The sequence below is a fragment of the Pseudomassariella vexata genome, assembly GCF_002105095.1.
Source record: "Pseudomassariella vexata strain CBS 129021 chromosome Unknown BCR38scaffold_31, whole genome shotgun sequence".
Lineage (NCBI taxonomy): Eukaryota > Fungi > Ascomycota > Sordariomycetes > Amphisphaeriales > Pseudomassariaceae > Pseudomassariella > Pseudomassariella vexata.
In genome coordinates this window covers 1,230-16,581 of record NW_024467986.1, presented here as the reverse complement: position 1 = coordinate 16,581, position 15,352 = coordinate 1,230, and the positions used below count along the sequence as shown (strand labels likewise).

Below are 15,352 nucleotides of genomic sequence, written 5' to 3'. Positions count from 1 at the left end.
GGTTGATTTTCGCAATTGTTGACAATCGGCAACATTCTCCCGAGGGGACAGAGGAGAGGCATTATGTTGATCCCTTAGATGGGTTCTGCACCGGCAAGGCGTCGAGCTTGACCAGTGGAACGAACCTTCATGAAGCCCGTGATGTTGGTAACGGCGACTTGGCTAGTGCGCGCGGTCGCGGCACCTGTTGACGACGAGACTTTCTTGGTCGTGGTGCCGGCAGGCGAAGAAGCAGCGCCGTTTCCACCAGCGGTAGCGGTAGCGGTAGCGGTGACGGTGACGGTGACAAAGTCGGTCACAGTAGTCGGGGCACCTGTGACGGTGACAGTCGTGATAGCTTTCTTGTGCTCAGCCGACGTAGTAGTCGATCCTACAGTGGAGCCCGCGGACGTCGTATTTGCCGGAGCAGCTGTGGTCTGGGTGGGAAGACCAGTCGGGGCTGCGGGAGAATTGGTACCAATGCCAAGGGAAAGCGCCTCGATGGGGTTGAGAATCTGGGACTTTATAGCCGCATTCGCAACCGGAAGGTCCGCGGCAAACTTGATGTCCGTCTTGGCCGAGCCGTCATCAGAGGCACCAAGCTGGATCTCCGCGCAACTGGTGTAGATCTCAGTCGTGTTGCCAGCCAGACCATTATTCAGAGGCCAGTTCCATATCCAAAACAAGTGGTACTTTCCCGTGGTGGGCAGATCCTCAGGCAATCGGACATCAGATTGGCAAAGAAGCTCTGGCAGCCCGTACTTGTTCTTGCGCTCCACGAAGATGGGGTACTTGGGTCCCTCCGCGCCCCGGTCTTGGTAGCACTGGCCGTCGTCATAGAAGTGGGTTGCCAGAAGCTTCCCCTTCTTATTGCCGCCCGTACCTGCGGCGTTCCAGACATTGAGGATGTCGTTCAGTTTGTTGTCAGGCTTTTGCTTCAGTGTGCCGTAGACGTACACGTTTCCGCCTCTGTACGGTCGGCCAGGGACGAGCTCCGGATCAGTCACATGCCCGTTTTCGGCGTAGAGCATTGCGATACTATCTCCTGGGGCTGCCTTCAGAGGTTGGGCCTGGCCAGAATAGTCACCCTGAGCGAACTGTCTACAAACGACCGGGTCCGACTTCAAATCCAGAATCTTGTTGAGGACCATGTCGTCACTGAAAGCCTGACCGAGGGCAGTGCGATTGACCCAACCCATGGGGTATCCCATGTCTCCAACAAACATGCCCGTGTTGGAGATACGGTACAAAGCCTCAACCCACGAATGAGCGTTGGCGTATTGGGCAGCTGCGATGAGCGCAAGCGCCTTCAGGGACGATTTGTTGACCATATTCGCTGCTGCTGCTGCTGCTGCTGTTGTTATTTCCGTCGTCGTCGCCTGTTCCGTTGTAATAATAGTCGAAAGTTGATCTGGTTCTCGCCCGCGAGATTTTATTATTTGTGGAGGGGAATTTATTTGTTGTTGCGTCTCGAATTGGGTGGGCAGAAAATGAGTGTTGTGTGAAGATGTCCAGCATGAACAAGCAGGCCCTGCTGCAGAAAGAATAAAATTAGGGAGTGAAAGACTTCGTTTCTGACTAGTAGTTCATAGTGAACAAAGTAGAGAAGGACCGCAGGATGCAGATAATGTCTTTATCCGAAGGGCTTAGTTGTGAGGTCGCCGTGATGTTTTGGTGGGGCTTTGGCTTTGTTGTAAGGTCGTCTTGAGTCGAGATCAAAGCAGTACCAATAACGCTGAAATCAAGATGATCGAGGCACAGTGATCATGACTCAAGATTCCGACTAGAACCCAGATGCTCAGTGGTGCACAGTTCAACAAAGAGACCAAACTAGTGGCCCGCTCTTTAACAAATGCCTCGCCGCTCTTTGTGACTGCCGCCCTGTTGGTTATGCTCCCACATAGGATGAGTGACTCGAAGGTGGGTTTATACACCCGCGACCTGATCTACGGATGGATAAGCAGACGAATCATTTTAACGACACTAGGGAATCTCTAACCGAATAGCGGAGCTCACGGCAGCAGGCCAAGCGGGAGAAATCTTGCGGATGAGGTGGACAGGGTCATGGCCATGGCCTTGACAACGAGAGGCTCCTCTCGACGTTGTCTCTGGCCCAGCGAGTCACAGAACTACCATGGATGTGGGACAGGGCTGCAATGCCAGATGGGATAATGTTGGAGATGACTGGCTGGCGTGTTTCTGCTGTTGTACAAGGTCGTTTGCAGACGCTTCATGCGGACGCTGTCGCTCCACGAAGTAAAGATGCACTCTCACCACTCCAGACGTCGTTGGGTGGGTGTCTGCCAAGCCTGTGGAGCATGAGCGCTGCAGGGGCCCGTGCACAGACCATGACGGGCCAGGGTGCGACGGCTGCAGGGCTAAGCGAAAAGGTACCCTTTGCAGTGCAGCTGCAGCCAAATGGTACCTTGCAGAGATCTTCGGCCATGCAGCATTCTGGAACAAGGAGGCTCCCACCCCACCACACTAGCACTTTCCTTATTATTTGCACTTGTCTCTCGTTGCCTCTGGTCCAGTCAATGCCATTGACCAAGGCGCCACCCGTAACGGCCGCGTTGCCGACACGGATATTGGGTGGCTGCAAGGCAGCGAATATGTGGCGGCTAACCTTTCTGCGAACCCTGCAGTTTTGTTTTCCACTTTTGCTTCGTCTTTGGAGATTTCCAGCCATGGCAGCGACTAGCTTGGTGACGAGCCGCCATGAAGACTTACCGAGCGGCTCGTGCTTCCTGGAGATGTGGGCCACGGTTGGCTGCTTTGGCGCTGTCTTGGCAGGCACGAGTGCAATGATTTTTTTCCCTTTGCTATTATCGCCCGCCTATTTTCGGCGCTCAAAACCTGCGGATATAAGCGCCGCTTCTTCCACACGGCTAGTGCTAGTCCATTTGCTTATCTATCTGCTCATGATCCACCATGTCCGTGGGAAGGGTGTGGTCAGGCATCTTCCAGCTTCCTGTTGCAGGGCAACGTCACTCACACTCAAGCCCAACCCAACAATGCCGTTGGGTTCGAGAGTCTGATGCGAAGTACTCCGACAAGGATGGGGCTTGGGCCGACCACACATATATACCGGCTACCGACCCGGGGCACTGTTGGACATCCATGGATCACCTGCAGCGGACTTCAATTTCCACCCTTGCCACAAGGCCACAAGCAAATGGAACCTCACCGGCCTTTGGATCCGCGGTGAAAGAGACAAGCAAAAGTGGCTACTGGCGGAGATGGTCTTCCCAAGATGACGGCGGCGCTACCCAAGTTTGACCGGGTGCGCGATAGCCAACAGCCAGCAATGCCATTCTCTACACAATACCAACAATGAAGTCCAAACAATGTAGATCCAAAGGTATTGTGCATGCGCTCATACCTCTTCGTTCTCTTGTCAAAGACAAGATGAACCGACCGTGCATCCTGTTGTCTATCTTTCTGCCGTTCCCTTCATTGGGCAAGCCCGACTTACAAGTTACGCGCGCCATGTTTGTGACGGTTGAGGTTTCACCAACGTCGTTTCTCGATTCCCTGTCCATAGACGCCCTGGATCCTTGCTATCACCCGCTTTACACACCTCCCCAGAGAGCGATCATGAGAAAAGTCAAGATGGAGGAAAATCGCCGACGTTTGATTGCGTTTTCCTGGCCCTTCGTTCGGACGTTTCCGCACGGCCCCACGAAACAATGAAACGCTTGCCGCCAGTGCGAAGCGAGTCCATCCCTGCTACTCCGCTTTTGATGAGCAGTAGAGTTCCCCTCCGATTGGGAGATCTGATTTGTCTTTTTCGCCGTTTCGGTTTGTCTCTCTGGGCTCCATTGATTGTTTCGCAGATCGTCTGATGAATCTTGAAGGGTGGGTTGGACCTGGATAGTTTGAGCGCACGCACAATGACCGTTGTGTGATCGAGACCCGGTTGACCCAACGCAGGGAGAATAGAACGGTCGGTCGCGGCTAAAAGTAGGTGTTCTTGTGCATCCATATCCCCGTCCTTACACAAAAGAAAAGAGGCACCCCTCGGCTTGCGGCTTCGAGAGTGGGCTTGATTGCTTGTGGCCTTCCACAGGCATCGTCAATCGGACGTTTGTACTGCCGGATCCGACGTCAAACCTCTAAACCGACCATCGCAAACATCTGTCTCCCGCCCCCTCCCCTCCCCCTGGAAAAGGCCCGACGCACAGCGAGACAACCCGGCTTGCGAATCGCGGGATGGCCTGCAGTTTGCTGCAACCGGTCAGGTACAAGAAAAGGCTCTTACAGATCTTACAGAGATAAATCTTTCGACAGCGACACCTTGAGAAACGAAGACAATTTTCCGAAATGCGGTGCATCATCTATCCATCAATCCATCAATTCATCAATCAACGTCTAAGCGCCAAGTCAAGTTGGTTTCTGCAGCGGTAGCATCGTGAAAAGCAAATAAATACTCGACTCACTCACCGTAACGATGTTATTAATAGGAACGGGCCCTCTCGGTTTGCTCTGACTTAAACTGGGGTGAAGAAGCGAAGAAATGTTGTATTTTGGATAGTCACCCAGCCTACCCTGCTCCTCTGGAAAGTGCTGTAGTATACAAACGGTGGCAGGGCGGAACAGTCATCCTGATGGATTAAATTATGCGGTTCGTATTGTTACTCGTGGACTTGTAGTGGTACAAAAGACGTGCAAGGCGGTTGTCATAGTCACCTCTCGATAGGTACACATATTCCTCCGATCTCGTGAGTAGATGGTGGGGAAGAAGCCGCAAACAGGATAAGACAGGTTACACGACGGCGACACAAGCTTCGTTCTACCTCAAAGCCTTGGGTCACATCGGCTAAGGCCAAGACACTGAAAGCGATGATATTTGGTGGTAGGCGGAAAGATATGAAACCAGGCAACTGCAGACCCGCAGCTGGAAAGTAGGCTATGTAAGCCACGAACACTTGGGATCAATGACAGTTACGGCCCCCCTTACTCCACTCCCTAAGCCCCCCCTTAATGGACACATTGTCATATGTATGTAAGCAACCAGGCAACATTGGAATGATGATGATAATGATGATGATACGTTGTAGAGAAGAAAGATATGCAATGCGGAAAAACTACCAATTAAACAATCGGAATTCTCTGATGTCCATTCCTTTTTTCCACATTTTTTCCACATAGGAAAAGACTTGGTTGAACTGATAAAATAAAATAGAAACGATAACTGGAGGCAAACCACCCCTCGTGTGAGTAAGCAGAGCAACAACTCTAGAGTGTAATCAAAACGCCCACCCCCAAAATGTGATATAGCCCCCTAATACTCCACACCTGTGTGACGTTGTGTTATTGAGCCTCGGAAAGGGTGAAACCCGAAGAAGACAAAATGAAGATGAAGATGAAGGATATAGCCAAAAGGGCCAAACCTGAAGTGTGTGGGTGTGTGCATGCCTGAGGGTCCAAGAAAGCAATCAATCAGCCAATCCATGAATCCCATCAATCAAATCCATCCATCGAAATCCAGAAGCCTGGCTCGATCCAAAATGCAATGTCAAACATTCATTTACCAGTCGCCTCGGTTCCGTAAACTCCTAACTGCCACCCACTCAGATGCAACCAGGCCCCCAAACGAGAAAGGGGCGGGGAAAGCCAGCCAGCCAAGTCTCTTCTTTGCGCTTTCGGTTCGAGTTTTGAAACTTCGAAACCTCGGTGTGGGTAGTAAGCAATATAAAGTAATGTTACGGTGCAATCTTCTTTTTCAGAAAAACGACTGCCTATCGTCCATGGCAGCCTGAGGCGCGTTGTGGATAGGCGTATGCAGATGCGGGTGAGTCAGCTTCCGCATCGAATGGGCAGGGTAGGTCAGACTGCTAGTGTCAGCTCCGTCCCCCGTCGTCGTAGTCGTCGCCGCGTGACCGCTTGCGCCCCTGCGGCGGCTGATGGTGCTGTTTCATAGGCGTCAGGGATGATGATGAAGTCGCCGCCGCCGACGACGGTGAGGCGGTCAGGTAGCTGCTGGTATCGACGGAGTTCTCGGGCTGGGCAGCGGATCCCAGATCATCCCACCCGTGGTTCTGGTTGATATTGTTGTTATTTTGGGTGTGGGCGTGGGTTTGGGTCTGGCCTTCTGCAACGACGGCGACGGCTTGCAGCCAGGGTTGAAAGGTGGTCTGCCAATCGCCATGCGTGGTGGTCTTGGCCGTGTTGGGTGTGGTGGTCCATAGTTTATCCTTGCCGTCGCTCCAAGGCGCATTGGTGCCTGCGTTGTGATGAGGGTGGTGTTGTGGTGCGGCGGCGGTGTGCCATTGCGTCTCGGCGATATCGCCCGATGTACCATTGCCGATCTCGACGGCAGTAGGATCAGCAGCCCAGGCGAGGCTCTGCTGGGTGTCAACGTAGCTGGTGGACCATTGCGAGGCATCGAGACCTGAAGATACCACCCAGCCGCGCAAATTGGCGTCGCAATCTGTATCGTCGAAGGAGTTGACAGGCACACCGAGCCCAGAAAGAAAGGGGTCCGGGCCGTGGTCGGTGACCAGGGTGCTCTGGCTGTCGCTGGCCGAGGTGTTGGAGAGGAAGCCCAGGTGGTGGTGCGGCTGGAAGCTGTCGTTGCTAGCAATCGTAGCACTATCGAAGCTGTGGGCGTAGCTAGCACTGGCAGGAAGACAAGCAGTAGGAGGCGGCGTGGCCAGGCCATCAGGGTAGCTATTGAGAATGCCCATGCCCGTGTTGGTCATACTAGCAAGGTGGGCCTGTGTCATATTCGGTGTGTCGTACGCAGCACTGAAGTTGTCGTGCATGGTGGCGCTAAGGTGGTGTGCATAGCCTGGATCTGGCGACATGATGTTGCTGCGCGAGATGTTGGGAGACCCGCTCAGGTAGGCACGCTGCTGGTGGTATTGGGATTGGGGATCGAGCTTGGTCAGGAAGCGCCAATTTGTGCCCGGTGGAACCGTGTGCACTTTGCCCTTGTCGTCAACCTTAGTGTGAACGTTGCAGAAGGTCCACAGGATGACGGCGCGGCGAGTCCATCTGCGCTTCTCTTCGCAGTTGTTACTGCCGTTATTGGGCGTCGACCAGATCTCTTGGTACATGGCCACCTGCTGCAAGAGGTCCTTGGCTGTAGGCGTCTGTGTCCGGCTCGACAAAGGAGGCTCGCAGTCCTCCTCCTTAATGCCCTTCATCTTGTGTGGCCTCTCCTCTTTCGCGCGCTGCCGGTCCGCTGTAACGCAGGGCGCCAACTTCATCAGCATGTCTGCCCAGCTGATGGCAGGGAAGGGCACCTCGATGGTGTCCCTTGCGTTGCCGCGTCCAGACACCTCGCAGTCGGCCGTGCGGTCCCAGAAGCTCAAGTCTGAGTTCTCCGAGTCTAGCTCGGCCGGCTTGCATACACTCGTCCGTGATTTCCAGTTGTGGTTGGCCAGCTCGGGCCGGCAGATGCTCAGGAGCACCACGCCGTTTAGGTGAGTACCCGGTGGGAACTGGCTCGTCGCGTGGAGGTCGAGTACCACCTCGAACTGCAATGTGTCACAGGGTCCAACCACGCAGCGGGACGTGCTCTCATGTGAGGGATCCGTGTTATCCAGCGCTGCCATCAGCTTCTCCCGCAACTCAGGAAACCGCTGGTCCCATTTGGACGAAATGTCCCTGGTCGACCCCGACTCCTTTTGTGACAGCGTGTGCGTGTACTCGTGGAGCAGAATGTTGGACTTATGTGTATCCTTGCTGCTGTTTAGTTCCCTCCTGGTGTCCTTGTTGCTGTTCAGCACCAGGTGTGGGTAGTCGCCCTTGCATTCGAGGCGTTGACCGTCCACCGTGTAGGCATCCGAGTCCAAACAAGCCCCGTCCGCCGCGTACGCCTTCCTGCTGTCGTCGCTCAGCGTTACCTCAGATGATGATATGTAGATCCAGCACGTCTTGGGCCGTACAAACACCTCCGAGTCGCCGTGAAGAAGAAGGGAAAAGTACTCATAATTGGGCCTTTCGTCCGGAAGGCGGCCTTCGGCCAGAGCGATTAGCACACGGTTGTTCTTGAACGATTCCGTCTCTCCTTCCTCTTCCTTGATGCTCCTTCTGTCTTCCTTTTCTTCGTCGGCCTTTCGTGGGAAGAAGAAGTGGACTGTATCGTGTTAGTCAGTACCCTTCATTACCAGAAGGTGACCCGTCCTAGTACTTACACACTGGATGGGAAGAGAAAAAACCTTTCAGCACCTGGATGTGGCTCGATACCTGCTTCCTGGTTCTATACATCTTGTGTTTTTCCCTCGCCTTGCCTGTCGGTACCTTCTCGCTAGGCCCCGCGGGGAAAAGAAGCCAGTGCACTATCCAAAGATACTCGGTAAGGAGCATATTACGCCCATACAACACACCCTTTGAGCTGAACTTCTTTCGGCCCATGAGTGGAATTAAGAGAAGAGCTTCACCAAGTGTCAGCTTGATTTACCTTGACTGTCGAAGCACTCACCATCTAGAAAAGCATCCTCGAGATACAACGGCCACGTTGGCTCCTCGTTCTCTGATTCCTTCTGTGTCATCTTCATACGGTAGTCGGCAAAGTGTTTCCACGAATATATCGGGTTCCTGCCCCCTCTTGGATGACCCATGGGCGACTCCCGCAGTGACAAATCTCTATGGAACGACCGCCCTCTGCCCAGACTGGTCCCGTACGTCGAAGTCACCTGGCCCGGAAGGATAGGCGGCGTCGGGGTCGAATGCAGAGGTGGTGATAGGCCTAGTTGACCGTGGTACAGGGCTAGAGCAGCGACATTGTGTGGTTGAGCGTTACCATTCGATTCGTGCAAAGGTTGACGCGTCGCCTGGATTAGTTCGTTGTGATGGTCGTATGTATAGTCCCCTTCGGGCGAGTATCTCTGGTTCGCCAGGACGCGCCGTGGGTGCTCCATTATGGCCAGCTTTACGTCAGGCACCGCGCGGATGAATAAGAATGCTTCATGAAAAAGTTGAGAATTCTACGAAGGCCATGAAAGAGCTCAAGAACGTTTGAGGCAGCAATGAGAGAAATGTAGAAAGGAATGGCAGTGGCAAACTTGTCACTATTAACTATACAATGGTAAGGTCGCCCGGGCAGAGCCGTTGTTGGTATGGAAGAAGATCACATATCTTATAAGGACCCCGGACGCTCACCTGCTTACTCGGCCTCTCTTGGACTATCCGAAAAAATAGCAATAATCGCTTGTGAACAAACAAACACAGTCTTGAGCCCCACCTTGTAGACTCCAAAGGGCGGCTTGCTGAAGAAACTCCCCAGGGTGCAAACGTTACCAGGAAGATGCGCAACGGGAGATCCGTCGACGAGTTTGGCATGCCAGGATACCAGGATGGAGAATAGAAGACAGCGAAACAACCCAATCCTTACCCTAAGAATGTTCAATTTGCCCATTGTGCTCCATGTTTCCTGCCCATCTCGGGCCAACATGTTCAAAGCCGCGATGCAACTTGGGGGAATGTGACTTGGATTGAGTACACATACAGGTGATCAGGTATATGGGACTTGTAGACATGTAGACTAGTCGAAAGGGAGGGGTATTGGATGAGAGTGTCATGCAGGCGCGCAAAGTACCGATGTATCGGTGCCAGACTCCTGGGCCTGGTAAGCGATCCGATTGTGAGCATCCCTTGTCAGGGAGGGGCATTTGACCCATGTTTGTTCCTAGTCCCAACGTGGCAATGCCCTGTCAACTCAGCCAGTGACATAATTAGCGTCCGGTACAAGTATAGACACCATAATTAAATGCCTCCCTCGTCCTCGTCCTCGCCCAGGTTGACTCTTTTGCGGCCAACCCCTGTGAGTCGCTGCAGGGCTACCTTGTTAACCTGGCCGCCAACTTTCTGTTGCATCGCCTCTATTTCGGCCTCAGCATCCGCAGCGTCCGCCTCTGCGTATTCGAGGACCAGACGCCTGCCCAGCAAGTGAGTGTCACACAACGCATTGAATGCGTTCTCCGCTTCGCGCACCGTAGTGAATTCGATAAACGCGAAGCCTTTGGATCGATTGCTGACGTTCTTGGGGATCCTTATCTTTCGAATCTGACCATACGTGCCAAATAGGGCTCGCAGGTCCGATTTGGTAGCCTCGAATGGCAAATTGCGACATACTATCTTGGTTTTCTGTCCGGCAACCTTCTTCGCATGATCTTCACGTCTACGCTCCTCGGCGACATCATTGCCACGATGTGAGGCTCTGACTTGCAATTTGTGACCATGTAAGACGGTGCCATCCATCGCTTTCAATGCAGCCTCGGCAGCCGCCTTGGTCGAAAACGATACAAAGCCGAACCCCATGGACAAAACTTGACCTGGTTTTTTGGCATCTGATTTTGTTTTGACACGGGCAGACTGGAATCCTTCTAGATGCTGAAAAGCCTCGGCCAGCTGTGTCGTCGTTGTAGCAAAACTCAAGCTCTTCACATAAAGAGAGGTGGACTCAATGTCTCCGTCATTGTCACCACGTTCTAGGAGCTCAGAGGCGGATACTTTCTGCGTGTCAGAGGGCTTAGTGGAAACAGCGACACCTTGTTCTCTTTGGGAAAAGAGGTTTTGTGGTCCAGGTTCCAGGAACAGCATATTGTTGCCGAACCGGCTGTACTTGAGCTTATCAAACGCAGTCCTGCCATCGACCTCATTGGCAAATTGGATGATGGCAATAGTAGCGCTGGGCGGTATTAGCACTCGGGTGACCTGGCCGTGTACTTCGAAAGCACTCCTCAACTCCTCGGCCGTGTTGGTTCCATATGAAAAGTTCTTGCAGAGAATGACGGCGTAACTTCTTGGGCTTGATTTGAAGGCATCCAGGTTGACACCGTTCGCAGTGAAGAAGGCCTTTACATCTTGCAGCGTAGAAGTTTCTGCAATTGCTTGTTTCACGGCAGCATCGGCGCTCGTTGGATCAAGGAGTTCTGACTTCGAGATCCCAAGGCGAGCAGCTACTGAGGAATTCACAGCATCTTGGTTCATAAACAGCGAATTCCAATCAAATTTGGACGTTGCTGCCTTAGCCTTCTTTTTCAAGAGCTGTTGTGTTTTGAGGGGAAGCTTGGAAAGTTCGAACTCATCGACTGTGTCCCGCTTTGTCGACCCCGGGAGTAAATGGAGTATTCGGCCAGATAAACTTGCCTTGTCTGCTTTCTGGAATGCGGCCACTGCGGAATCTGACTCGACAAAGGCAACAAAGGCGAAACCTTTATTTTTGCCGGATCGATCCATCGGCAGGTGAACCTATTTTGTTTCAGCTGGAACGAACAGTGATAGAGTCGAAGCAGATAACATGAAGGGATTGTTCTCAGAGTACAAAGCATCTACTAAAATACATGTCCTGGGTTCTCGTCAAATACCAAAGGTATACGATGTCCCTATCAGGCTTCATCATGGAATCAAATATTGGATGGCAAGAAGAAAACAGGGGTTGGCTCACCTCTTCGAGACTACCGTATTGCTCAAAGAACTTCCTGATGTCCTCTTCAGTTATCTTGTAAGATAGATTACGAATGAAAAGCCTTCTGGTTCTGGATATAGATTGCAGTGGCGTTTCCTCCTCTAATGAATCTGGTTCTGGTTTGTCTCCGTCTGCTTCGTCCGTACGCTCCGGTTCCGCATAGGATTTGGTGGGTACCGGTGTAGGCGGTAAACTTGTAGACGGTTCGGCTCTTGATGGAATGGCAGCGATGTCGTCGTCGTCCATCAAGTCGAGCAACCTGTTTGTTCGTAATCTGAGCCAGTCATCATCCGTGGCAGCCTTGCCAGAGAGAGCACAGGGAGGATCCTGGGCGTCGCTAACGGTATCGCCAGAGGCATCGCCGGGGATAATGGAGTTGGATGCAGCTCCGGACGGCGTAGTCACCTTCTTCGATGTTGTGGGCTCAACGATGGATCGATTTCGACTTGGTATCTTTTCGTATTCATTGTCGGACTCTTCCCCGCTGAGGGCCACTATCTTCCTTGGGTTTGTTTCCTCGTCAACCTCAAGCGCGCTGTTCTCGGGGTTCTTGCCAGGTTGCATGACTCCGAGAAATTCTTGCAATTTCGCATCGTAGGATAGATCGCGTTTTCTCTTCTTCGCGTTGACTTCTTTTGTCTCTGGTGGTTGGACAACTGATCTTGTGGGAGCCGACTGAACAGCTGTGGTCTGCTGCCGCGATTTCAACAGGGAAACGTCTCCAATGGGCTTCGCCAGCTCCACGGATAGCTTTGACATTCGAATAAAGGAGCGATTGAAGTATTTGACAGCTTCGGCAGCCTCTTCGGGGCTTTTATATCCTACGAACGCTATGCCACGCTCAGGTTTGAGCTTGACATCTGTGATGTGCCCGCGGGATGAAAAGTGTTTTCTGAAGTCGGCTTCTTTGATGTTTGGCTGAAGCCCACGCACAAATATCCGGGAAGTCTCCATGGTGATATAGGTTCTTCTGGATGAGTTGCTCGGCTTTTTTACTGTGGATGAGCCAAACCAGAAGGTGGTTATGCAGCTCGCAAAATGATGTTCAAGTCGTGAACGCGATGCCGAAGCTGCATGGTGGATGAAGAAAAAAATCAAATCCGGTTTGTTCTTGAAGGCGTTATCGCCCCACTCTGCTATGATAGACTAGCCCAACATTGAAACTGCACATCCCCTTCCGCTCAAATGTTGTTTCTACCAGATTTGGCACTGATGATATCTCTAAGACTTATCAAAAATCCATATTGAGATACCAGTCATAGATAAATAAGTTTTATCTGAGGATATTTGAAGCGATACTTTGATTCCAATCAAGACCTGAACCCGTTGACTTCTGTACACAGTCAGACCTCAGGCAGACCTTAATCTGGCCCGTGCGTTTATCTAGCTTGAACACTGGGTCTGGTGGACCTCCATTGCCTGATCCCTGGATTGAAGCTCGCAACAACTTTTTGGAAAACAAACCACCAAAACAGACGTTCGCGGGCAGCAAGCCTATCAGCACCTATTTTTGAAAGCCGTTGACCGGTCTAGCCACTCCCAACGTCACAGCGGATACTTCTGGACCACGTATTAGCCCGCAACCCACTTGCGCAGATCGGTATGTTGAGTTTGTCGATGCATCCTCCGCCCTCTTGATGGATGCTACTCCTGGCTTAAGTATCGAGCGCCTTGCTGTTCGCTAATATTTGCAATGCGTGTATAGCTTCCAGTCGGATCGGACTTCGTATAGGTCCACCCCCATTCGTCAATACCCTTCGTCGATTGCAGCCATGGCCGAGTCCACATCCCCCCCGCCTGTCGCAAATCGCGAAAAGCTTGAAGGTCCGTTGATATTTCATGAACTGGACACGGTTAGATGCAATAGCTAACAGGCCACAATAGCCCAGATCAAGTCGGCGGATATGGTGCGTTACACGAAACAAACCTGGGCCTGAACGAAGCTGATGGTGTGACAGACGGACGACATGCAGCAGGAGGCAGTCGATGTTGGTACGTGTGGTTGGCGCCTGCTTGCCACCGGTACTGATTCTCTATCGTGTAGCTCAGGAAGCCATGGGAAACTTTACCATTGAGAAGGATATCGCCCAGCACATCAAGAGAACGGTGAGACGCATGTGCCGGAGAAATGGGAGCTTATCGCTAACCAACTGCCCAACAGTTCGATGAGCGCAAAGGACCAACATGGCACTGCATTGTCGGTAGAAACTTCGGCAGCTTTGTCACTCATGGTGTGTACTCGCTTACCCCTGTACCCACGCGGAACATTTCCACTGATGTTGCTCAGAGACAAAACACTTCATATACTTCTACCTGGGCCACTGTGCCATCCTACTCTTCAAGACGCAGTAGATCTCGTATCGAAGCCCACGGGTCAAGGCACAAGGGAAATATGCATGAATGGCCGTTTGCAAACATGGGTTCTGGGAAAAGTTCGCGGCTTCGAATGTGCAAGGTTCTCGGCCGATGCAGTTTGTTTAAAAAAAAAGTCTGGTTGCGGGCTTTTGGGCCTTGGGACATCTTCCGATGTTGTATAACTAGATGACACATGATGCAATCCATATTTTACCATCTCAATTTAAGCTTCAGCTGAGGAAACCCATGAAAGGCCTTGTGTAAGTGTGTACAAGTGAGGCGAGAAGGCCAAGGCTAGGGCTGGGGCTGGGGCGAGGGCGACACAGGGCAGCAGTTGATGGCACGTTGCCTTTGCTCCTTTTGAAAACTTCTCCCTGGCGTCGCGGATTTATTTAACTACATCATCGTATTACACTTAGGGGTTTGTGTATAGCAGATTCGCCCCAAAACCGGAAGCATATATTTACTCGTGTCTATGAAATCTCCGGCTCAAGGGGAAATTCTATTCTGGGGAGTAGTCCTGCCCGATAAATCAAGAAACAGACCGATATGTTCGGCCAATTCGATGAGATCTTTAAAACATGAGTCCTGTTTCATCAACAGGTACGCGCCAAGGCCAATAGACAGCTTAGTAGACTCGCCTTTAATACAGCTTGCGAAACTAATAACGTTGGCCTCTACAGTTTCCCTAGATGTCTCGCACGTGAGCAGCTAGGATAATCTTGCATTGTCCATCTCGAAGAACTTGGTTAACATATCCGTGATGCCTTTGGTGGTTGTGTTCCGGATGGCCGCCTCGTTAACATGTCCCTTGGTCCCTGGTCGAAGCTGATGCATGCAGGCACTTTACACTCGGGATGATCTGTGGCCAGGAACAGCGAACTTTCCAAATCATTGACCAGACGGGAAGCGGCTGCCCCGCCCTTCAAATCCTATTTTAAGTGCTGCCCCGCTGTCTTCACCCCACCTGGAACTTTACGCTCAAGCACAACCCGCACCGAATAGAGTGAAGATGCTCCAAGCTTGGAATAGTAAGATATAAGGTTCTCTCCATTGCGACTTGTTGCAACACATGAAGAATGCGAAATCACGGGAACGGATCGTAGGCAGGGCAGATTAAAGGATCCAGATCCCACTTTCGTCACCATTGCGGCCCAACTGGCGTACGGGGATTCGGGGTCGGTACGTTGGTCCGTTGGCTTGGAAATCCCTGGGCAAGTTAGGTTCGAGTTCGAAGAAGTATGGGTTCTTACCAAGCTTCCGCCGTGCTCCCGCTAACTTGAACCTCGAACTGCTGTTGGTTAAGGGCTGACTGTGCGAGTGCCACCGTACGCAATATAGCATAAAGCAGCTGCCAACGAAACCCAACTACTCCAAGGCAATGGATCGTTACTACCCGCATCCAGCGATTTTGTACAAGCTATTAGCAACCAAAATTTGCTCTTGCGCTGGCCCTGCGACCTTGGCGGATCGTGTGCTTCCACACCATACGTTCAAGTTGTGACCTTCCGAAGGTTGTATTGCAGACAATCATGCGACCCTGCTGCGGTGACGCCCGCCTTCATGGTGTCGAGCTACAACTCGACAATTCATTTGGCG

At 52.1% G+C, this 15,352-nt stretch overlaps 5 protein-coding genes across 5 annotated transcripts; 1 reads left to right on the top strand and 4 right to left on the bottom strand.

Annotated features, from left to right (window-relative positions):
- Positions 1 to 578: 578 nt before the first annotated feature.
- On the bottom strand, positions 579 to 1,277 carry BCR38DRAFT_317349 (uncharacterized protein; the record flags this gene model as incomplete). The annotated part of the gene is made up of 1 exon (XM_040854723.1): positions 579 to 1,277. A coding segment is annotated over one exon (699 nt), but the record flags the coding sequence as incomplete, so codon positions are not given.
- Positions 1,278 to 5,822: 4,545 nt separating this feature from the next.
- Positions 5,823 to 8,849, bottom strand: BCR38DRAFT_415140 (uncharacterized protein; the record flags this gene model as incomplete). Its single annotated transcript, XM_040859005.1, has 3 exons — positions 5,823 to 8,065; positions 8,124 to 8,363; positions 8,411 to 8,849. 3 exons carry the CDS (start codon positions 8,847 to 8,849, stop codon positions 5,823 to 5,825), a joined length of 2,922 nt encoding a protein of 973 aa, XP_040709330.1.
- Positions 8,850 to 8,971: 122 nt separating this feature from the next.
- On the bottom strand, positions 8,972 to 9,537 carry BCR38DRAFT_145710 (uncharacterized protein). The gene has a single exon (XM_040853665.1). It carries the CDS (start codon positions 9,380 to 9,382, stop codon positions 9,095 to 9,097), a length of 288 nt encoding a protein of 95 aa, XP_040709329.1. The 5' UTR covers positions 9,383 to 9,537; the 3' UTR covers positions 8,972 to 9,094.
- BCR38DRAFT_145735 (uncharacterized protein) lies at positions 9,486 to 12,468 on the bottom strand. Its single transcript, XM_040853666.1, has 2 exons — positions 11,378 to 12,468; positions 9,486 to 11,181 (listed from the first exon to the last, which is right to left on the bottom strand). The coding sequence occupies exons 1-2, from the start codon at positions 12,350 to 12,352 to the stop codon at positions 9,694 to 9,696; spliced, it is 2,463 nt and encodes an 820-aa protein (XP_040709328.1). The 5' UTR covers positions 12,353 to 12,468; the 3' UTR covers positions 9,486 to 9,693.
- Positions 12,469 to 13,170: 702 nt separating this feature from the next.
- Positions 13,171 to 13,750, top strand: BCR38DRAFT_462143 (dynein light chain type 1; the record flags this gene model as incomplete). Its single annotated transcript, XM_040862607.1, has 6 exons — positions 13,171 to 13,222; positions 13,283 to 13,305; positions 13,357 to 13,390; positions 13,443 to 13,504; positions 13,560 to 13,629; positions 13,686 to 13,750. 6 exons carry the CDS (start codon positions 13,171 to 13,173, stop codon positions 13,748 to 13,750), a joined length of 306 nt encoding a protein of 101 aa, XP_040709327.1.
- Positions 13,751 to 15,352: the final 1,602 nt, after the last annotated feature.

What these genes read in the sequence shown, in the direction of transcription:
- BCR38DRAFT_145735 (XM_040853666.1), bottom strand. Translation starts at nt 12,352, where the DNA reads ATGGAGACTTCCCGGATATTTGTGCGTGGGCTTCAGCCAAACATCAAA. An exon ending in AATACGGTAGTCTCGAAGAG is followed by an intron (nt 11,182 to 11,377) that starts GTGAGCCAACCC and finishes GAAACAAAATAG; the next exon opens with GTTCACCTGCCGATGGATCG.
- BCR38DRAFT_145710 (XM_040853665.1), bottom strand. Translation starts at nt 9,382, where the DNA reads ATGTTGGCCCGAGATGGGCAGGAAACATGGAGCACAATGGGCAAATTG.